We start from the raw sequence: 20576 nt of genomic DNA, 5'->3' as shown, positions 1-20576 counted from the left end.
GGTTCCTGTTTATTGTAACAGGCTGCAGTTCGGGCCGCGTCCCCCGGCGGGGACACCCGCTGCCGCTCCCGTCCCCGCCGGGCTGCCGGTGGCAGGGCCGGGGCACCTCTTCCCCAAGGAGGTTTACGAACCGGCGGCCGAGGACGGGCTGCGTCAGCCCGGGAACCTCGGCGCCGGCCGCCGCGCGCGGAGCCGCTGGCGCCCCGCGGGAGATGCTCGGGGGGTATCGCCCGCGGGGTGGCCAGGTCTCCTCCCGCCCCGCACCGGCCCCGGCGCCGGCTGCTCTCGCTTCGGGCCGTGCCGGGGCAGGGGAGCGACGTCCGGCTGGCGGCCGACCCTCCGCCGTGCCGTCTGTCGTCCGGCCGAGCCGGGCGCCCCCGGGGCTGGGGAGCGCGGCCGTGGGGTGGAGCGAGGGGCCGCGGGGTGGGTTTGGCCGTCCCGTCCCGCTCTCTGATCGCGCCCTTCCCCGTGTGTCCTTCTGCAGGCAGGCGGCCGCGCCGTGAGCCGCCCGAGCCAGCGCCCTGCCCGCGGGAGCCCGCGCTCTCCCAGCCCCCTTCCACCATGTTCAACCTGATGAAGAAGGACAAAGAGAAGGATGGGGCCAGGAAGGAGAAGAAGGAAAAGAAGGAGAAGAAGGAGCGGATGTCGGCGGCTGAGCTCAAGAGCCTGGAGGAGATGAGCATGCGCCGGGGCTTCTTCAACCTCAACCGCGCCTCCAAGCGGGAGTCCAAGACCCGCCTGGAGATCTCCAACCCCATCCCCATCAAGGTGGCCAGCGGCTCCGACCTGCACCTCACGGACATCGACTCCGACAGCAACCGGGGCAGCGTCATCCTGGACTCGGGGCACCTGAGCACGGCCAGCTCCAGCGACGACCTCAAGGCGGACGACGGCAACTTCAAGGGCTCGGTGCTGCAGCGGGCGGCCAAGTTCGGCTCGCTGGCCAAGCAGAACTCGCAGATGATCGTCAAGCGCTTCTCCTTCTCGCAGAGGAGCCGGGACGAGAGCGCCTCGGAGACGTCTACGCCCTCCGAGCACTCGGCAGCCCCCTCTCCGCAGGTGGAGGCGCGCGCGCTGGAGACGCAGCTCGCCAAGCACGGGGCCTCCCTGGGCCCCCCCCGGACCCCGTCCGCGGCCTCGCTGCGAGCCCGGGTGCCGGAGCTCGTCGGCAAGCGGTTCCCCGCGGACCTGCGGCTGCCGGCCGTGGTGCCTCCGCAGCCCCCCGTTCCCCGGCAGCTGGAGCTGCAGCGGCGCAACACCGGCGATTTCGGCTTCTCCCTGCGCCGCACCACCATGCTGGACCGGGGCGCCGACGGGCAGGTGTACCGGCGCGTGGTGCACTTCGCCGAGCCCGGCGCCGGCACCAAAGACCTGGCGCTGGGACTGGTGCCGGGCGACCGGCTGGTGGAGATCAACGGGCGTAACGTGGAGAGCAAGTCGCGGGACGAGATCGTGGAGATGATCCGGCAGTCGGGGGAGACGGTGCAGCTGAAGGTGCAGCCCATCCTGGAGCTGAGCGAGCTGAGCCGCTGCTGGCTGCGGGGCGGCGAGGGCGCGCGCCGCGCCGCCTGGGATGTGAGTAACGGCGTCGCGGCGCGGTTCCTGCCGGCTGCGAGCGTCCCGGCGGCGGGTGTGTGGGTTGGCACCGTCCGTGGCAAGCGGCGCTGGCTGCAGCCGCTCCCGGCTGGGAGCGACGCCCGGGGAAGAGCCGCAGGCAGCGGCCGGGCCCCGCGTCGCCTCTCCTGATCGCCTTCAAGCGGCTCCCGAGCCCTGTCCCGGCAAAGAGCATCCCGGGGAGCCGGGGCGCCCTGGGTCTGCCCGCACCGGGATGCCCGTCCGCGCCGGGCTCGGGGCGCGTCGGTGCCGGCCGCCGCCGCGCGGCCCGCCCTGCCGTCCTCGCCGCCTCTCCCGCCGGGCGCGCGGGCGATCCGCCGCCGGCCCCGCCAAGCGCTCGGCGCGCCGCCGCGTTTGCGCTCCCCCTTGGTCGAGCGTAAATAGGAAGGGGAGGGCGAGGTGGCCCGCGTCCGCCGCCCGGCTCCCTGCCTCCGGCAGCGCCGTTTCCCTGCGGAAGGCGCCCGGACCGCAAAGAGCTGGGAGAGATCCCCGTGCGGGGTGTAAGGCGCCCCGGGCCGGGGGGCTGGAGCGAGGCGGCGGTGGGGGGGCTCCGCGGCGGAGCGCGTGCCGGAGCCGTCCGGCGCTTGCTTTCCGGCAGCCGCTCCCGCGGGATCGACCGCCGACCGCTTCGGCTCTGCCGGCAGCGTCCCCCCGCCTCTGCCTGCCCCGGACCCGAAGGAAGCTGGGGAGAAGCTTCCAGGCGGCTCCTGGGCCTTCCCGTGGGATCCCTGGGCTGCAGGAGCCCTTCCCGGCCGCGCCGGGCTCGTCCCCCCGCCTGCCCGCCCGTCTTGCAGCCCGGCCCGGCCCTCCGCCGCCTTTCCTTTTTTTTTTTTTTTTTTTTTGGTGGCAAAAGGGCCGTTTGGGGCCGTTAGAGGAAGCAGGCGGTGGGTGAGCGCTGGCGGTGGGGCCCGGCGCCGCGGAGCGCGCGGGAGGGGACGCGCCGGGTTATCTGCGGCCCGGGGGAGCGCCGTCCGTTCCCGCCGCCTCCGGCCTCCTCGCTTGGGAGCGGGCTGCTTTCCCAGGCCTTGGCCGCGGGGGCATTGCCCGGAGCGGGGCGCCGTCCGTCCGTCCGTCCGCTCCAATCCCGGCAGCTTTTTGGAGGCGAGGCGCCGGCGCGGGCAGGGAGGCAGCGCTCCCCCCCCCCCCGGCCCGGCTCAGCTCCCTGGAATGTTTCTGGTCCTAATTTAAATAAAAATGATCCTTTTTGAAACAGGAAATTATAGACATATTTTGGGGCTGTAGCTCTGTAGGTCGGGGCCGGGGCGCGCAGGCCGGCGAGGCGCGAGCCCCCCCCCCCAACGCGCCGACGGGCCGGGGCCGCCGCGGCTTTCCCCGGGCTTTCCGGGGACGCTGGAGGCGGCGAGGGCAGGCGGGAAGGGGTGCCCCCCGCCCCGGGCGGCCGAGCCGCGCGCCCGGCCCCGCTCCAGCCTTGTATTTATTTATTTGCCGTCGCCGTTCCTGCGGTCGGGCCCGGGGCTCGGGGCACCCCTGCTGCCGGCCGGGCGAGGTGACATCCGGGGGCCGCGGGACCCCCGGCAAGCGGGGCCCCCCCGCGCCTCTTCCGAGAGGAATCGGCGGGCAGGGCAGAAGCGCCGCGGGAAGCGGGTGCCGGCCGGACCTGCTGCGGCTCCCCGGTGCCCGCGGCGCGGCCGTGCCGCTCCCGCTCGGCGGCCCGTGTCCCCGTCCCCGAGGGGACAGCCGAGCCCGGGGCTGCGCGGCGCGAGGGCGCAAAGCTGCTTCGGTTGGTCTTTGCGGGTTTTGGCCGTGCGCAGGGCACGTGGCGCCTGGTGGCGGGCGCCTCTGGGACGGCGGGGGGGGGACGGACCCCGCCACCGTCCCAAGCGGACGCCACCGTCGACCTTTTTGTCTCGGGCGCCGTCGCCAGGAGGAAAAAACAAGCCCCGAAAGGAGGTGCCGAGCCGTCCCCCCCCCCGTGCATCCCCGGCTGGCGGCATCCCCCGCGGCCCCGCTCCTCTTCCTCCCGCCCGCGGCCCGAGCCGCTCCGGGGGGGCGGCCGGGCTCTTCCTCCGCCGCGGCCCCACATCACTTCCTCCGCCGGCCGCCGCGGGCCAGCCGGGCCGGGGGGAGAGGGGGGCCGGGCGCTCGCATTCCTCCGCTATTTTTAGGGTGGCCCTATCGGCCCAGCTGCCGCCGGCTTTGCCTATCGCATTACGCTCCGGCGCTCGGTGCGCGCGCGGCCCCCGCTCCCCGAGCCGGCCGTAAGGTGGGAATCGCCCCGGGACCGGCTCCCCGGGGCGCGTCGGCGCCGCGGGGCGACGAGCCCGGCCCGGTTTCGGAGAGGGGCGGTGGGCCGGGGGGGCTCGAGAGCGGCGGGAGCGCGGTTCCCCCCCCAACCGGCGCGGCCGCTCGGACCGGGTGAGTAATAACCGGCGGCGAACGAAACGCAGGCCGGGCGAGCGGGATAGCGGTTCAGGCCCCGGGTAACAAAGGCGTTTGGAGGAAGCGGCGCGCCGGGAAGGAAGCGCTCGGCGCTGCCCGCGCGCCCCGGCCGCGAGGACGGAGCGGCGCTGGAGGTAGGCGCGGGGTTGGCGGGAGCCCAGCGGCTCGCCGGCGCGGTCAGTCGCTCAGAATAAACCCCGAGGGCGACGGGTGCACGGCCCAGCGGGGATCATATCCCTGCCCTCAGCCCGGCACGGCCTTCAGGCAGCGGGCTGGCCCGGGAAAGGGGGGTCGTGGCGCTGCTCTGTGCCGTTCGCGGCTCTTTGCGGAATGAGTTTTGTCCGGTCTCAGCCTAGCGTTTGGGCTAAGGGTCTGTCCTTTCCTGTCCTGCGTATCCGGCACGTCTGGTCCGCGGTGCCGCAGAACGGGGGCAGCTGGGGGGGGGGGGGGGCTGCGGCTCCGGCCGGGCCCCGGCCCCGCGCCGCCCCGCTCACCTCTGCCTTTCTCCCCAGCCAGGGCCGCCCCGGCTCCAGCTCCGTGAGACAGCGCCATGGCGTTCTCGTCGCGCTTCGCGTTCTGGGAGCAGAAGGGAAGTGTCTGCCGCGCGCGCCCCCGGCCCCCCGTCCGCCCCGGGCCGCAGCTCGCAGCGGCGCTCAAAACGCGCTGCAGCCAGAGCCGGGGGGTCCCGGAGCCGCCCCCGGCGCGGCCGCGAGCGGGGGGCGCGAGGCACAGCACCGACGGCTCCCCGGCGCCGTGGCTTTTGCGCGGCTGAGCCCCCCGAGCGGGAGGCGCTCGGCCGGGAGCCCCGGGGACCCGGGGTGGCTCGACGCCGTCCCCCGGCTTGGCAGGGGACCGGCTGCTGCAGAGATTAGCCGGTGACGCTTCCAGCGCGAGCGGGGGGCCCCCGGGGGAGGGACGGGGCCAGCTTGCTGCGGGCCAGCTCACTTTCCCTATCTGCCCACCTTGCCTTTTGCTCCTAGCTGGGTTTAGCTCAGCTGTCAGAGCTAACTTGAGCAACGTGCGAGAAGCCAGAAACGCTCCCGGGGAGGAGCGGAGAGGCTTTATTTACCAGCTCCGTCAGCAGCTGCCACCGCAGCCCCCGCTGCCGCGCTGCCGGCCGGGGCGCGCGGCGCGAGCCCTCTGCTCCCGCGCCGGCTCCGCGGGCTGCGAGTCGCGGGGACGTAGCTGCGCGCCGGGCGCACCTCTGCGTTCCCGTCCCGGGGCCGGACCGAGATCTGGCGCTCAGCATCGGGCTGCGAATTGGGGCTGCGAACATCATGCAAAAGCTTCGTGCGGCGGGTTTCCCTCCGGGAGCCCCCCGAAACGCGGAGACCCGCGGTCTCGGCGACTTTTTCCGCGGTGCTTTGCCCGCTAAGGCTGCTCGTGGGCTGCGAAACCTACCGGAGCGGCGGGTCGGGCGAGCCGCCGGCCGGGGCGATTCTGCAGCGGCTGCTCGTCGGGCTCGGCCGCGGCCCTGGAAGCGCCCGGGGCTGCGGCGCGCTCGCCCGGGACCCCCGGCGCAGGCTGAAACACGCCCCTCTCGCTTGTCTGACCCCTCAGGTTAAGGACGAGGACAAATCCTTAGCCGTGAAAAGACCCGGGAAGGAGGACGGGGCTGTAAGTGTCGCTGTGCCGGGGAGGGCGCCGGGGACGGGCACGGCGCTGAGCCCCGGAGCCGGGCTGCGGACCGCGGAGACGGGCCGGCGGTTAGCGCCAGCGCGTGCCCGGCGCCGGATGCTCTGCCGAGGGCCGTGGGTTGTGCAGAAACGCCGCGCGGTTTGCAGAAAAGCTGCCAGCACCCCGCGCCGCGCTTCCCCGGCGCTCGCCGGGCTTCTTGGTAGAGATCGGCGTCGCTCTCTGCCCCGGGCAGGGCCCCCCGGCCTCCGTCGGGGCCCGGGGCCGCGCTCCCCTCGCAGGGCAGGCAGCCGCCTTCGCTCGCCTCCGGGAACGTCCTCGCGGCCCGGCGGCCGGCCCGGGGACGGGGGCGAAGCGGCGCCGGGGTCTCTCTCCGTGTCGCCGCCGGGCGAAAGGTTATCCGGGGTCTGGTCGTGCCGCGGGCGAGCGCGCCGGCGGGGGACGGGGCTGCCCCGGGCCGTCGCGCCCTCCCCTGACCGCGCCGCTGTCTTTGTGGCTGTAGTTAGAGAGTCCGACCGCGGCGAAAGATGCGGCGCGAGCGTCCCCAAATCCGGAGCCGCCGAAGAGCCCGGAGCCGCCCCCGGGCAGCGGGAAGAGCCCGGAGCCGGTGCTGAACGGGGAGAGCCCGGCGGGCGCCCGGGCCCCGAACGGCCCGGAGAGCCCCGCGGCGGGCGCCGAGGCGCTGCCGGACGACGGCCAGGGCCTGTCCCGCCGCCGGGTGGTCCGGGTGGTCCGCCGGGTGGTCCGCAAAGTCCTGCCGGGGGAGGACGCCGGCGGCGCCAAGGAGCCGGCGAGAGACGCCAAGTCTCCCGAGCCGGCGGCGCCCCCCAGAAAGGAGGAGAAGGTCCCGGCCGGCGGCGCGGCCCCCGGCAAGCCGGAGCCCAAGGACGAGATCTCGGCCGGGCTCAAAACCCTCATGGCGAAGGGCAAAACCAAAGAGCACCGGCCGCGGCTCCGGCCGGGCGACAGGAGGCAGGAGAAGTCGCCCGAGCCGGCCGGGGGCAAGGGGGCCGAGAAGCCGGGTTCGCCGCCGGCCGCGGCCCCGGAGCCCCCGGCGCAGCCTGCCGCCGGCAAAGCGGAGCCGGCAAAGCCGGCCGCTCCGAAACCCACCGCCCTGGAGCGGCACAAGGTACCGCGGAGCGTGCACGTCCCGCCGGTCGGCGCGCGGCATGAGCACGTCCCCAGCCTGGCGTGGTTTGCAGTGTTTTGGGGGGACGTGCGGCGTGTCGGTGCCGGCGGAGCGGGGCGGCGGCGGGGAGGGGGGACGCACGTCCCTCCTCCCGGGCGGTGGGTAGGGTCCGCGGCCGCCGCGTCACGCTGCCCCTTGTCTCCCCACCCCGCGCGGAGAAGAAGCAGCAGCAGCAGCCCGCCGAGAAGCGACCGACCGCCGCGAAAACGGCGCCGGGAGCCCCCCAGCAGGTGCGTGGCAGAGGGAGCTCCCCGGGCCGCGGTCCGCGCGAGCCCTTGGCGCCGGCGCCCGAGCGGGCTGCGGAGCCGCCGGAGCCGGCGCGGCCCGCCGCTGACGCTGCTTTGCCCGCAGGCTGCAGCCGGCCCCGGCTGCCCGCTGAGCCCGTCGGAGGAGGCGCAGCGCAGGCTGGAGAGGATCTTCGCGGCTTCCGTAAATGCCGGGGCGTTGGCGCTGGCGTGCAGCTCGGCGTCCGGCGGGCGCCGCGCGCCCTTCCCCGGACCGCTGGCGTGCCGGCGCTGCCGCGGGGGCCGCTCGCTCTCCCCTCGGCTGCCCACGGCGCTGCGGTCCCGGGGTGGGGGGGGTGGGGGGGTCCTGCTCCCCCTCTCCGGGGTGCACCGGCCTGGCCCGCTGCCGGAGGGGACGGGCACGTCCCCGGCGCGCTCCGGGCGGCCGGGCCAGAGACGGGGCTCGGAGCCGCCCTCCGGCCGCCTCTGCCCAGGGTTTGAGGGGCAGGCGAGGGTCTTCGCCCCGCGCCCTCCGCGCAGGGGGCTTCCCCCCGGCCACATCCCCGCCGCGGCCGGCCGGGCCGTCGGCGGAGCGGCGCGCGGTGGGGTGCGGCGGGGGTTTGGGCCGCGGTGCTGCTCTCTGCCTCTCACCCCTCTCTTCTCCTTTCTCTCCTCCTCGCCGCCCTCAGCTGGACCCTGCGGCGTCGGCTCCCGGCCAGGTACCGTACCCCCGCGGGCCGGAGCCCCCCGCCGCCGGCGACCTCGCGCCGCCCGCTGTCTGCCGCTGGGCCGGCCTCTGCGCCCGCGCCTCGTGCTGGAGCGTAAGGCTTTCCCGGCGCCCCGCTGCCGCGGGGGTGGCCGCCGCGCTCCTTGGCCGCCCCGGAGCCAGGCGGGGGGAGCGGCGGAGCTGGGCGCCCCGGGGCGGCACGCGGAGGCAGGAGGAGGGCGCTGGGCTGCCTGCCGCTGGGGACGGCAGGGGAGCGAGCCGTTGGGGGAGCTCAGCGGCTCGGGCTGCGCGGCAGCCCAGGTCTCGGCGTCGGGGCCGCGCCGCCGGGTCTCACCCCAGCCCCGGGGGAAGCTCCGGTGCCTGGCGCGTCCTGGCGTAGGACGCGTGCGGGTGCTCCGGCTGCGAGTCCCTGCCTGCTCCGCGCCTCCCCGGCGCCAGCTCCGGGCCGGACATCGCTGCTCCGTTGCCGCAGGGCCGGTCCCCGGCCCGGGGCGGGTTGGTCCGCGCAGCTCTGCAGCCGCGGTGGCTGGGGGTGCCGGGGACGCGGCCGCTCGCCGCGGCTGCGTGCCGGCAGCGTGCCCACGCGGGCTGGGAGGTTCCCGCTCAGCTGCTTTTTGCCCCCGGCTTCCATCTGCTTCTCGCTGCCGCTTTGCTTGCTCTCCGCAGGGGGGAGATAACGCTTGTCGCCTTCCCTCCCCGCTCTCGGCCTCGCTAGGGTCAGGCGGACGATGCCCCGGCAGCCCCGTTCGGCCCGATCCCTGCTGCAGCTCAGGTTTGGCTTCGGCGCTGGCTCGCCCCAGCCCTGCCCGTCCCCCCGGCCGTCGTCCTCCTCTGTGCCGCGTCCCCGCGCGCTGCTGGCTGGCGCGGGGCCGGCGCCTGCTCTCCGCGCCGCGCTTTGCGGGCTCGCTGGCTTGGCCGAGGCGCCGATGCCGGTGTCCGCGGTGAACGCGCTCCCGCATCGCCGTGGCCTGGTGGCTCCCCGGAGCCGCGGCAGGGACCGAGCCGTGGCTCCAGCGCCGGGAGGGCTCGGGGCTTGCAGACAGGGCGGCCCGTGGCCGCAGGACGCGGGGAGGCTCTGCCCAGCGGGGCCGGCCGGGCGCCCTCCCTCCAGCCCCAGGGCTGCGGCGGGACGGGACGGGACAGGGGTGGCTGGGCTCACCGGGACCTGCCGCACAAACAGCCCGCGTCCCCCTCTCCCCGCAGGCCAAGACGGAGGAGCAGATCGCGGCCGAGGAGGCCTGGTATGAGACCGACAAGGTGTGGCTGGTGCACAAGGATGGCTTCTCCTTGGGTGAGTTGCGGGGGGCGGCCGTGGGGGCCCCGGAGCGACGGGGAGGCCGCGAGCGCCGGGCTGGGGCTGTGCCGGCGCTGTCGGCACGGCCCCGGCGAGCACCGTGCCGCCCCGGCAGCGAGCCAGCTCCGGACGGACGAGGCCAACCTCCTGCCCGAGGGCAAGGTGAAGGTGAAGCTGGACCACGACGGGGCCGTCCTGGAGGTGGACGAGGACGACGTGGAGAAGGTAGGGCAGCGGTCTGGGGGAGGCGCGGGGCCGGCGTCCCCCGGCTGACGCCCCGCGCCTCGCCGCCAGGCCAACCCGCCGTCCTGCGACCGCGCCGAGGACCTCGCCAGCCTCGTCTACCTCAACGAGTCCAGCGTGCTGCACACGCTGCGGCAGCGCTACGGCGGCAACCTCGTGCACACCTACGCGGGGGCCACCATGGTCATCGTCAACCCGCTGAGCTCCCCGTCCATGTACTCCGAGAAGGTGATGCCGCCGCTGGGGGCTGAGCGGGGCTGCTGGGGTGCAGGGTGCCCCGCGGAGCGGTGCAGCGCTCGGAGGGGTGTCGCGAGCCTGCCGCGTTGCTCCGGCTGCCGGAGAGCCCCAGCCGCGGCGGGATTCCCGCCCGGAGGCGTCCGGCTGCAGCGCCCGCAGCAGGCTCCGCGGTGGGGACGGGGAGCGGGCGAGCGTGCCCGGAGCCGCGCCGGCTCACGGCCCAGCCCGTTGCTCCCTCCAGGTCATGCACATGTTCAAAGGGTGCCGCCGGGAGGACATGTCGCCGCACATCTACGCCGTGGCGCAGGCTGCCTACCGCAGCATGCTGATGAGCCGCCAGGACCAAGCCGTGGTCCTGCTGGGGAGCAGCGGCAGCGGCAAGACCACCAACTGCCAGCACCTCGTGCAGTACCTGGCCACCATCGCCGGCAGCACGGGCAAGGTCTTCTCAGGTGAGTCTGCAGCGGCACCGGCCGCGCAGGAAGCACCGATGCTGCCGGTGGGTCCCCTGCCGCCCTTGCACGCCCCTTGCTCTGCAGTCGCGCCTCTCCGCCGCCTCCCAGCTGGATGCACATGGCACAAGATGCTTTTTCACTTGCTCCCCTCCTTGGCTGCTGGCCTCTTTGCAGCACCGTCGGCTGCTCCCCAGCTGCAGAGCACAGCTCAGACACAGCTTGCCCGGGGCGGCGGCGAAGGCTGAGGCCTCGCAGCGGCAGGGTTTACCCCTGCTCGGCCCCGGCCACCCTTTGCACAGCGCCTGCACCCCGCCAGCCACGCACACCCCACCGCCCCGCTTGTCTTCCCGCAGCGGAGAAGTGGCAGGCTCTCTACACCATCCTGGAGGCTTTTGGCAATAGCAGCACCAGCATGAACGGCAACGCCACGCGCTTCTCCCAGATCATCTCCCTGGACTTCGACCAGGCTGGGCAGGTGGCATCCGCCTCGGTGCAGGTGAGAGCCCGGGCGGCAGGCAGGAGGCTCCCGGCCGGCTCTGCGCGGGACGCAGCCCCGCCGGGCACCGCTCGGGAGGGCTCTGCAGGAGCAGAGGGCTCTGCACGCCGCGGGAGCCGGGCTGCCCTCCCTGGTTTTTCCTCCTGGCAGCCTGGCAGCGCGCTAACCCACGAGCTCGCAGGGGCTCGGCTGCAAATCCCCCCCGGCTGCCTGGCCGCGTCTGTGGCGCTCAGCAGACACGCTGTTGCTCTCTCCTCTGTTTGCATCTTCAAGCACGCAGCCGGTTGGAGAGCGGAGCCGCAGATTAGATCGGCTCCCTTCCCTTGCTGAATTAGCCCCGATAACAAGGTGGTTTTCTCCCAAACGCCACCCCGGCCTGATAACGATAGAGCCCTTAAAATTCAATAGAGCCGCTTTGTGCTGCCCTGATAACGGGCACCTGCTAATCGGTGCCAACAGCCACGGGGAGCTCGGGTGCGCACAGCTCGCGCGAGCGCCGTTGGGATCAACACCGCTCCCGGCGGCAGGCTGGGGTGGCACCGGGGTGGGTGCTGCGGGGACACGGTCGCTCGCGGCGGGCGGCACAGACGAGGCCGGCGCTGGTGCCGAGCGCTGGCTGTCCTGGGGGGGGTCCCACTGGGAGCCCGGTGCCCGGGGCTGGCTCCCAAACGTCCCCTTCTTCTCCCAGACGCTGCTGCTCGAGAAACTCCGCGTCGCCCGGCGCCCGGCCAATGAAGCCACCTTCAACGTCTTCTACTACCTGCTGGCCTGCTCCGATAACGCCCTGCGGTGAGCGCGGCGATGGCTCGGGCAGCCCCGGCCGGGGGTCTTTGGGGTTTCCTGTCTGCAAACGCCCCGCAAGGCTCGCTCGGGCAGCGGGCAGCTCTGCCGTGCGGGGCTGCTAATGCCGCGGGGGCAAATCTCGGCCTTTCTCCCTACAGGACTGAGCTTCACTTCAACCACCTGGCCGAGAACAATGTCTTTGGCATCGTGCCGCTTTCCAAGGTCACTTGGTCCTGCCCTGTGGGACCGCTGGGGAGCCGAGCGGAGGGTCCTGCCGCCCCGGCTGGGTGGCGGGAGCATCGTGGTGGTGGGGGGGCTGGGGCTTTGGGACGTGCCCTGGGTCTGGCTGCTGCTGCCGGGCTGGGAAAGGGAGCTGGGAAGGCCCTTTGCAGTGGGGTCACCCCGTCCTCCCGGGCAAGGGGACCTCTGCGGAGGCGCTGGCTTGTCCCCAGCCCGTTCGGCTGTGCTTTCCCTGCGGTGCGCGGAGGCTCAGGACGGAGCGGCGCCGGGAGCCGTGGCCTCCGTGCCGATCGCGCCCTGTCACTCTCTGCAGCCGGAGGAAAAGCAGAAGGCGACGCAGCAATTCAACAAGCTCCAGGCCGCCATGAAGGTGATGGGCATCTCCGGCGACGAGCAGAAGGCCTTCTGGCTCGTCCTGGGCGCTATTTACCATCTCGGGGCTGCCGGAGCCACCAAAGGTAATGACTCGTTCAGAGCTGGGATGCGTTAGTAAGCCAAAGCTCGGGTCAGGGTCCCAGAGAGACCGACGACACCGCTGCACCCTGCAGGGACGCTTTCCCTGTGGACATCACCCAGGGATGGCCCAACCCCGTCGGCGGGTAGCGGGGTGGCGTTAACCCGAGGAGCAGCCCTCTGCGTGCTCTGTGCCTCCTGGCTTTGCCCCCTCCGTTGGGGTGGCCCAGGCGGCCGGCAGGAATCAAAGAGCACCTTGACCCCGTGCATCGCCGGGGCCGGACCCCGGGCCAGCCCCGGCCACCCCGGGGGGACGCTGGGCCCTGCCGGGGCCGTGGGAGCGTGGCGGGTGTGTGTGTGTGTGTGAAGCGGCCTCGTCTCGGGGTGTAACAGCTCTCCCCTCCCGTTGTGTCCGTGCAGAGCCGCTGGCCGTCGGAGCCGGTAATCGGGGTGCACGTGGCTCCGGTCCGGGCTCGGTGCTGCTGGTGGTGGGGCCGACACGGGGGCTCGGGACGCTGCTCCCGGTGCACGGGGACCAACCCCCGCATGGGGCTGCCCCAGAGCTGCCTGCTGTCTGTCGGGGCCGTCTGTCCTGCCGGCCCCTCGAGCTGCGTGGGGCAGGGCTGGGACGGGGGCTCCCCGGGGGCACGGGGAGCCAAGGAGCCCCAGGCGGGCTGCATCCTGCCCCCACGGGCACCGGCTCGTCTCTGCAGTGCAAGGGGTGGCGGACTCGGCTTTGCAGGGCTCAGGGGGCCTTTGCAACCGCTCTTCTCCCCGTGGGGATTTCGTGCTTCCTCCGAGTTGCGGGCAGCCTGGCTTGCTGCACGGCCCGGGCGCGCGGGAGGGCCTGGAGATGGCGCGCCCGAAACGGGCACCTCGCCATCCTGGCTGCGCCGAGCGGCCTGTGATTTTGCAGCCCTGGCGGGCGAGATGCGGCAGGGCGGGGGGAGACCCTCGTGGTGCTGCGTTTCGGAGGGGGCGGCCGTGCTGGGGGGCGCAGCGCTCTCCCGCGGGGCGCTTCGCGGCGCTAGAGGGCAGCAGGGCCCTGCCGCAGCGAGCGCTGCGGGGACGCGCCGGCCGCGACGCATCCCGGCTCCTGCTCCGGGGGGAGCATCCCAGGCCCAGCTCTGCCTCGTGCCTGCTGCCTTCCCGTGGGAGCTGGGGATGCCCAGGGTCAGCCCCGCCATCCAGGCTCTTTCCTTGGGTGCTTGCTGCCTGTGCCAGGCTCCCTAGGGCTCCCGCCGGCGTGCCAGCACCCACGGTGCAGCTGGGTGCTGGCTGGGTGTGTAGGTGGAAGCATCCCGGGCTGGCACCCCACGCCGGCTCTGGGCTGGGTACCAGCGTCTCGGTGCGGCGATGCCCCCAGCTCCGGGCTGTGCCGGGGAAAGGAGGCCGGGCGCCGCGTGTCCTGGCAGGAGGGCGTCCCCGTGCCGCGTGTTGCGCTGTCATGTGCCGTTGTTTCTAACCCGTGTCTCTGTTTGCATGGTGCATGCTGCCCCTTTGCAATGCAGACGCCGACGAAGGTAAAGTCTCGTTCTCCGTGCGCGTGTCTGGCTTCCCCCTCCTGCCTGCCTCCCCGCTGCCGTGTCCCTGAGCGTCCCCGTTAACCAGCTCCCGGCTCCCCTGCCCTCTCCCCAGCACCCGGGTGCCCGTGCCTGGCCGCCGTGCTCCGTCCTGCGGGCAGCACTGCTCGGGGTCCCCGCGCCGGGGCGTCTCTGTGCCTGGCACTGTCGCACAGGGATGTTCCCTGGCCCCGATCTGGGCCCTTTTCGTACCCTCCGGCCGCGGGCGACGGGGGAGAGGTGACCCCTTATCCCCCGCCCGCAGCACGTCTGTTGTTAGCCTTGCGGAAGCGCAAAGCCATCTGCCTCCCGAACGCCGAAATATGCTTCCTTGCACCCCAGCGCTTGGCTCTCCGGCGCTGGCCATGTGCATAGCCCCGGGCTCCTGCTGCCCCAGCTGTGCCCGGCCTCCCTGCCGCGGGGGTGGCTTCAACGTGCCACCCCCGTCCCCAACCTTCTCTGGGGGGCCTGGGACCATCCCAGGTCTGGTAGGCGAGACCCCGTCCCCTCCATGGGAGAAGCCGCCCTGGCCAGCACTGAGTCTCTCTCTCTCTCTCTCCACCCTTTAGCAGGGAGGAAGCAGTTTGCGCGGCACGAGTGGGCTCAGAAAGCCGCCTACCTGCTGGGCTGCAGCCTGGAGGAGCTCTCCTCCTCCATCTTCAAGCACCAGCCCAAGGGAAGCCTGCAGAGATCCACCTCCTTCCGCCAGGGCCCCGAGGACACGGGCCTGGGCGACGGCACGGGTACGGCACGGCGGGGTGGCCAAGTGCCCGGCGCTGGAGACGGGCCGCCGGGCTGGGAGCGGGCGGCCGGAGGGGTCGGTGGGCAACCGCTGGCCCCCGTGCCGCTCGGGGGGACGCGTTACCCCGGGGGAAACGCTGCGCTTGGGGCGAGGGGGGACCCGTTCCTGGGCGGGGGCTCACCCAGGTCCCCTCGCCCAGGTCCCAAGCTTTCGGCGCTGGAGTGCTTGGAGGGCATGGCCGCCGGCTTGTACTCGGAGCTCTTCACCCTGCTCATCTCGCTGCTCAACAGGTAGGACGCGGCGGGCGGCGGCGGGGCCGGGAGAGGGGGGCCGGCGGGGGTCCCGCGGCGCCCGCCCAGCCCCGCTCCGTCCTCGTGCCGCGCAGGGCCCTCAAGTCGAGCCAGCACTCGCTGTGCTCGGTGACGGTGGTGGACACCCCCGGCGCCCAGAACCCGGCGCTGGCGGGGCAGAGCCGCGGGGCCACCTTCGAGGAGCTGTGCCACAACTACGCCCAGGAGCGCCTGCAGCTGCTCTTCCACCAGCGCACCTTCGCCCAGGAGCTCGAGCGCTACAAGGAGGTAGCGGGGGGGGGCCCGGCGAGGCCGGCCGCGCGGCTGCGGCGTGGCGGGGACCTGCCTTCTCTCCTTCCTTCCTTCCTCTCCGCTACCACCCCTCCCCTAGACCCCGCTGATTTCTAAACCGGCGGTCGCATCTGGACCGGGTCCAACCTAATCAGCTCTTTGCAGCAGGGTTTCCACGGGGTTTCCCACCACCGGCGATGCCTTTGCCCGCAGCGCCGGCCCTGGGGGTGGCTCTGACGGCAAACGCGCCGGGGCGAGAGCCGCCGACGGCGGGAGCGGGGCGGGTGGCGGGGAGGGCGCTGCTGCTGCGCCGGCGCTCGCCGCTCCCAGCGCCGCGCTCAGGGACCGGTGTTCCCGCGGGCCGGCCCTGCGCAGGTCCCGGGACGCGGCACGGAGCAGCAGGGCACGGCGGGGCGGCGGGACGCCCCGTGCCCTGGCTGGGAAACCCCTGCCGCCGCACTGCCTAGATCCAATTGAGACTAATGTACTGACCGGCCCGCTCGGGTCCCTAACGATAATCTCTAGTCACACAGGCACTAATCGCTCCTCTGTCCGTCCTCTCTAGGAAAACATAGAGCTTGCACTGGCTGACACAGAGCCCAGTACACCGGGCTCTGTAGCCACTGTAGACCAGCCCTCACACCAGGCACTGGTAAGCACACGGCCGTCCGAACGGCCCTTCTCCGCGGCCCCGGTGCCGGCCGGCCCCGGCGCGCCGGGCCCCGCGTGGCCGCTCCGGCCTCGGCGACAGCGGGCGACGCACGCAGGCCCCCGCTTTGCATCACTTTGCATGCTTGCACGACGTTGCTCTGTCTCGTTAGCTGGTGCTAACGAGGAGAGACCTCCGGCTCTGCGCCGGGGAGGATGCGGCCAGGCCCTGACAAGGGGTTTCGTCCCGACCCACCTCTCCAGAGCCTCCTGGCAGCATCCCCGTGGGCTGAAACCTGCTCCTGGAGCAGTAATTACCTCCCCCATTAGCTCCCAGGTGATAAAGGACAGGGAACGGCAGGGCTGGAAGTGGCTGTTGCCACTTATCATTGTAATGGAGCAGCCTGTTGCCGAGCTTGGCTCTCGCCGCGATCCATTACAGCAGTTTATTGAACGTTAGGCATCGCAGTAGCATCGTCTGGGCCTCTTTTCTGTCCTTTTAGCAGTAATTATGGGAAGGAAAGGTGCTTTCCTAAAGGCCTGGCAAAGCGCGGGGAGCGCTGCGGCGAGCACGTGTGCAGCGGCATCCCTGGCGCGTCCCCGGCTCGGGGTGCAGGGTGTCCCCGGGGCTCCCGGGAGCTGCCGCGCTCGGGCAGGGCGGCGCGGCACGGCGCCCGCGGGCTCTCCCGATCCCCGGGGCACACCGTCCCCGTGGGTTTCGGCCCGTCAGTGCCCGAAGGCAGCGTTTGGCGTGCCGGCAAGCGTCTCGCTGCCTCGAGTCTTGATTCTTTCCCTGCCAGGTATCTATTAAGCAGGGACCAGCTCGCACGATGCCGCTTCGCCTCACTGCTCCCGGCGGCCGGGTTTGCATGCTGCGCGGGTGCCCTGGGCGGCCCAGGTCCCCCGTCCCCACCTCTGGGGACCCGGCGGGGGCAGCCCGGTGCGAGCGAGGTGTCGTCCGTCCGCAGGTCCGGTCGCTGGCCCGCACGGACGAGGCCCGTGGGCTGCTGTGGCTGCTGGAGGAGGAGGCGCTGCAGCCCGGCGGCACCGAGGACACCTTGCTGGAGCGGCTCTTCTCCTACTACGGCCCCCAGGAGGGCAGCAACAAAGGTCAGGGGGGTCCCGGCGCTGCGGGACGGCCCGCTTCCCCCCCGGGCGCGTGCGGAGCGCCGGCCGGCGGGGGCCGCACGGCCGTGCCCAGCGGTGCCGTGTGTCTCCGCAGGACACGACCCGCTGCTCCCCAGCGACAAGCCCCGTCACTTCTTCCTGGGCCACAGCTCGGGGACCAACTGGGTGGAGTACGACGCCACGGGCTGGCTCAACCACGTCAAGCACAACCCGGCCTCCCAAAACGCCTCCGTCCTGCTGCAGGAGTCGCAGAAGTGAGCGGGGCGGCGGGGGTGAGCAGGGTGGCCGTGTGACTTTTTCGGGGCGCTGGGGGGTGACGTCCCCTCCGTTTCCCGCAGGAAGATCATCAGCAACTTGTTTGCGGGCCGCGCCGGCTCGGCCCTGGTGCTGTCGGGCTCCGTGGCGGGGCTGGAGGGGGGCTCCCAGCTGGCCCTGCGCAGGGCCACCAGCATGCGCAAGACCTTCACCACCGGCGTGGCCGCCGTGAAGAAGAAGTCGCTGTGCATCCAGGTCAAGCTGCAAGTGGTGAGTGGGGCCGCCGTGCCCTGGTCCCTCGCTTTGGCCGCCGGCTGGACGCTGGCCCGGGGGCTTTCACAGCTCGCTTTGAGGCCGCAGTCACTCCGTGAGCTCTGAAAAGGGAGCGGGGACGCGGCCAGGGGTCTGGCGGGGACAGCGGCGCGTGCGGCGGGCGTCCTGCCCCGGCGCCGGCGTCACCACTGCCCCCCCGCACCCTCTCTCCCGGCCCCGTAGGACGCCCTCATCGACAGCATCAAGAAGTCCAAGATGCACTTCGTGCACTGCTTCCTGCCCAAGGCGGAGGGGGCCGGCGGGGACCCCCGGGGCCTGCCGTCGCGGCGGGTCAGCGGCAGCGAGCTGGACCTGCCGGCGGAGCACTGCGAGGCCGGCCTCATGCAGCTCGACGTCCCGCTGCTGCGCGCCCAGCTCCGGGGCTCCCGCCTGCTCGACGCCCTGCGCATGTACCGCCAAGGTGAGCCCCGGCCGAGCGCCCTTGCCGCCCGGCGTTTCTCCCCCTGTCCTCATCCCCCAGGACGTGGGTGCCAAGGGGGAGAGCGAGCGCCCTGGCAGCGGCGCGGTGCACGGCGGCGCCCGCAGGGAGCCCCTTCAGCATGGCGGAGGCGGGTCCCGCTGCGGCGAGCCCCGTTGCTCCAAAACCGGAGCGCTTCGGAGCCCGTTGCTGCACTGACCCGGCCGGGTTTGTGCCGGCCGGCCTGGGCTGCCCCTGCTTTCCCGTGCCGGCCGCGGGGCTGTTATCTGGCCTCCGTGCGGGGGCCAGACATGGCCTTAATTGTGTGTCTGCCTTGGTGCCACCCTGCGCCTGGCAGCTCTCCCCGCTGGCAGCCGGCCCCTGTCCCGCAGCGGGACAGAGGGACTCCGGGTCGCGCCGAATAAAGCGTTTATTGTTATTGATACGAGCGTTTCGCCACCGAGCCGAGGTTTGTCACCTCGAAACCGGGCCGATGCTGCTCCGAACGGAAATCGATGCCGCGCGCGCACCTCCCGGATCGATCACCGCTGCCACCCGGCTGCAGCGGGGTCAGCATCCCCGTCAATACCCCATGGTTAATTAAGATGCGGAGGAGTGACACCACTGCTCTAACGCCAAACTTAATTGCGGTTCAGATCGGGATCTGTCGGAGACGCGGGTGGCTCCGCGCTCCCCCGAGGCAGGAACCTGGCTGGTTCCTGGGTCCCCAGGTCCAGCCAAGGCTGCTGAGCATCGAGGCCCAGGGAAACCTCCCGGCGGCCCCCGCACCCCGCCTGTCCCTTGCCCCCCCAGGTTACCCCGACCACATGGTCTTTGCGGAGTTCAGGCGGCGCTTCGACGTCCTGGCCCCTCACCTGACCAAGAAACACGGCCGCAACTACATCGTGGTGGACGAGAAGCGGGTACGGGCGCAGGGCTCCCGGCGCCGCCGGGGATGCTCTCTGCAGGCTCGGAGGGGGCCCCGCCGCGGCTCGCTGACCCCTCTCCTTCCCCGCAGGCCGTGGAAGAGCTCCTGGAGTCGCTGGACTTGGAGAAGAGCAGCTACCACATGGGCTTGAGCCGGGTAAGGAGCTGCCCCGGCGGGCGCCTGCCCCGCCGGCCACGTGCCCTGCCCCATGCCGGCCTCCGGCCGCCGCGCGGGACAAGGGCAGCTCTGTTGGCTGCCGCCTACGGCATTCCTCCCGCCTGGGGAATAAAAGCCGGGTGCTTGGCCCCGCTCGGAGCTGGGGACCGCCTGCCCCAGGCCGCCCCGGAGCCGGCCGGCGCCGTCAGGACTGGGCAAGGGTGAGGACGGGGCCGCGCCGGGGCGCGATAGCTGGAAGGGGACGCGGGGACCTGTTTTGCCAGGCTCGTGCCTGCCGGCCGGGGCCATGCTGCAGCGGGGTGGCCGTGCCCTTGCAACGTGGCCCTGCCGCGGGTGCCACCTGCAGCCCGGCTTTTCGGGCAGCGGGGAGCAACCGTTTCGGGGCCGCGGGATGCTCCCGCCGTGCCGCTGCTCCGCACGGAGCATCCGCGGTCCTGCCCCTCGCACGGGCATCGCTGGGGCTCGGCGGCACCCGGGGCCGGGCGGCGGCGCTGAGGATGAGCGCGGGGCTGCCTTCGTCTCACCCCGCTGTCGTCCCGCAGGTGTTTTTCCGGGCAGGCTGCCTGGCCAGGTTGGAGGAGCAGCGGGACGAGCAGACGAGCAAGAACATCACGCTGTTCCAGGCGGCGTGCAGGGGTTTCCTGGCACGGCAGCTCTTCAAGAAGAGGAAGGTTCGTAGCGCTTCTCCCCTCCCCGCTCGGCTGCACAATTTCGCCTAAAATGGGCAGCGCAGCCTTTCTGCTGCTGCCTGGGCCAGCGCCTCCCCCTCCCTCCCGCCCGCCGCGCCGCGCGCCGGGACAGCCCGGCAGGCCTCGGGGGACGCGGGCCCGGCTCGGGCCGAGGTGGGGTCCTGCCCTGGCCGCGGGGGGCCCGGGGGGAGCCGCCGGCCCGGCTTCGCGGCGCTGGCTGCACCGTGCGGGGAGGGCGCAGGGCACCTCCGTGCCGGCCTGCGGCGTTGCATTAAGATTAAGTAGCTGTGTCTGCTCCTACTTTTATTATTAAAGAGCGCATAAAATAGACATCTCCGTGGCGCCTTGTGTTTCAGCAAGATTAGCTTTTATAGCTACGTGGGGCTGAGGTGCAGGAGATAATCAAGCAGCAAATAAACCAGGCGCAATTATTGGGAACGCTAATGAACGGGAGCGTGCCGGGGGGCCGAGCACCGCCGGGCTCTGCTCAGCCCGCGCGGTGCCCGGCCGGCGCTGCCCGCGGCCTGCCCGCGGGGCGGCCGTGCTGACCGCCGTGCCCTGCGCAGATCCAGGATTTGGCCATCCGGTGCGTGCAGAAGAACATCAAGAAGAACAAGGGGGTGAAGGGCTGGCCCTGGTGGAAGCTGTTCACCACCGTGCGGCCCCTCATCGAGGTGCAGCTGACCGAAGACCAGATCCGCGGCAAGGACGTGGGTATCTCCGCGGCGGAGCGGGGGGCGCGGGGCGGCCGGGGCCGGTGGCGGGGTGGGATGCGGTGCCCGCGCACGGCTCGAATTGCTCCCTAATTTGCGAATCAGCATGTCATTAGCATCCCGGGAGTCTGCTCTCGCCTGAGCCCAATTACAAGGCGTGGAGAATGGAAATGAAACCGTGCGCCGAAAGGCGTACGCGGCGGCGCGGCGCGGCGGCCCGCTGGCAACCAGACACTCGCGGAGCGGCGAGCCGGGCTCAGCTTTCAGCCCGGCTCCCGGACGGGAGCGGGAGGCGCGGGGTGCCCGCCGCCGTGCCAGCCCCCCTCGCCCCCGCCCCGGCCACGGGAGAGATGTGCTTGAAGCTGGCGGCCGGGCGCGCCGACCCCGTGCTGGTTGGTGCCGCCTGGGTGTCCCCGCGGGCCCCCGCCTGCCT

The 20576-nt window shown here is 72.7% G+C and overlaps 1 protein-coding gene across 17 annotated transcripts in view; it reads left to right on the top strand.

Moving 5' to 3' along the window:
- The first annotated feature begins 392 nt into the window (after window positions 1-392).
- Window positions 393-20576, top strand: part of MYO18A (myosin XVIIIA) — a 34047-nt gene continuing 13863 nt past the window's right edge. The window contains exons 1-29 of one of the 17 annotated variants that reach the window (XM_068909528.1): window positions 3714-3990; window positions 4527-4604; window positions 5576-5631; window positions 6152-6778; window positions 7000-7068; window positions 7190-7267; window positions 7752-7781; window positions 8505-8561; window positions 8993-9080; window positions 9199-9308; window positions 9378-9554; window positions 9805-10015; window positions 10372-10514; window positions 11203-11303; window positions 11456-11519; window positions 11851-11995; window positions 13502-13513; window positions 14122-14295; window positions 14494-14584; window positions 14680-14872; window positions 15441-15527; window positions 16492-16633; window positions 16746-16905; window positions 16990-17176; window positions 17402-17639; window positions 18450-18559; window positions 18655-18720; window positions 19284-19412; window positions 19997-20140. In XM_068909528.1, coding sequence (XP_068765629.1) covers window positions 4565-4604; window positions 5576-5631; window positions 6152-6778; window positions 7000-7068; window positions 7190-7267; window positions 7752-7781; window positions 8505-8561; window positions 8993-9080; window positions 9199-9308; window positions 9378-9554; window positions 9805-10015; window positions 10372-10514; window positions 11203-11303; window positions 11456-11519; window positions 11851-11995; window positions 13502-13513; window positions 14122-14295; window positions 14494-14584; window positions 14680-14872; window positions 15441-15527; window positions 16492-16633; window positions 16746-16905; window positions 16990-17176; window positions 17402-17639; window positions 18450-18559; window positions 18655-18720; window positions 19284-19412; window positions 19997-20140 — 3729 coding nt within the window. In that variant the 5' untranslated portion in view covers window positions 3714-3990; window positions 4527-4564. Of the gene's footprint in view, window positions 1576-3713; window positions 3991-4526; window positions 4605-5575; window positions 5632-6151; window positions 6779-6999; window positions 7069-7189; window positions 7268-7751; window positions 7884-8504; window positions 8562-8992; window positions 9081-9198; window positions 9309-9377; window positions 9555-9804; window positions 10016-10371; window positions 10515-11202; window positions 11304-11455; window positions 11520-11850; window positions 11996-13501; window positions 13514-14121; window positions 14296-14493; window positions 14585-14679; window positions 14873-15440; window positions 15528-16491; window positions 16634-16745; window positions 16906-16989; window positions 17177-17401; window positions 17640-18449; window positions 18560-18654; window positions 18721-19283; window positions 19413-19996; window positions 20141-20576 lie in introns of those variants that run through there. The other 16 variants (XM_068909529.1, XM_068909531.1, XM_068909530.1 and 13 more) reach the window with 16 other exon arrangements.

Source organism: Struthio camelus, chromosome 16 (genome assembly GCF_040807025.1).
Source record: "Struthio camelus isolate bStrCam1 chromosome 16, bStrCam1.hap1, whole genome shotgun sequence".
NCBI lineage: Eukaryota > Metazoa > Chordata > Aves > Struthioniformes > Struthionidae > Struthio > Struthio camelus.
Note: the sequence above shows the minus strand (reverse complement) of the source record. Positions and strands in the feature narration are given on the sequence as shown.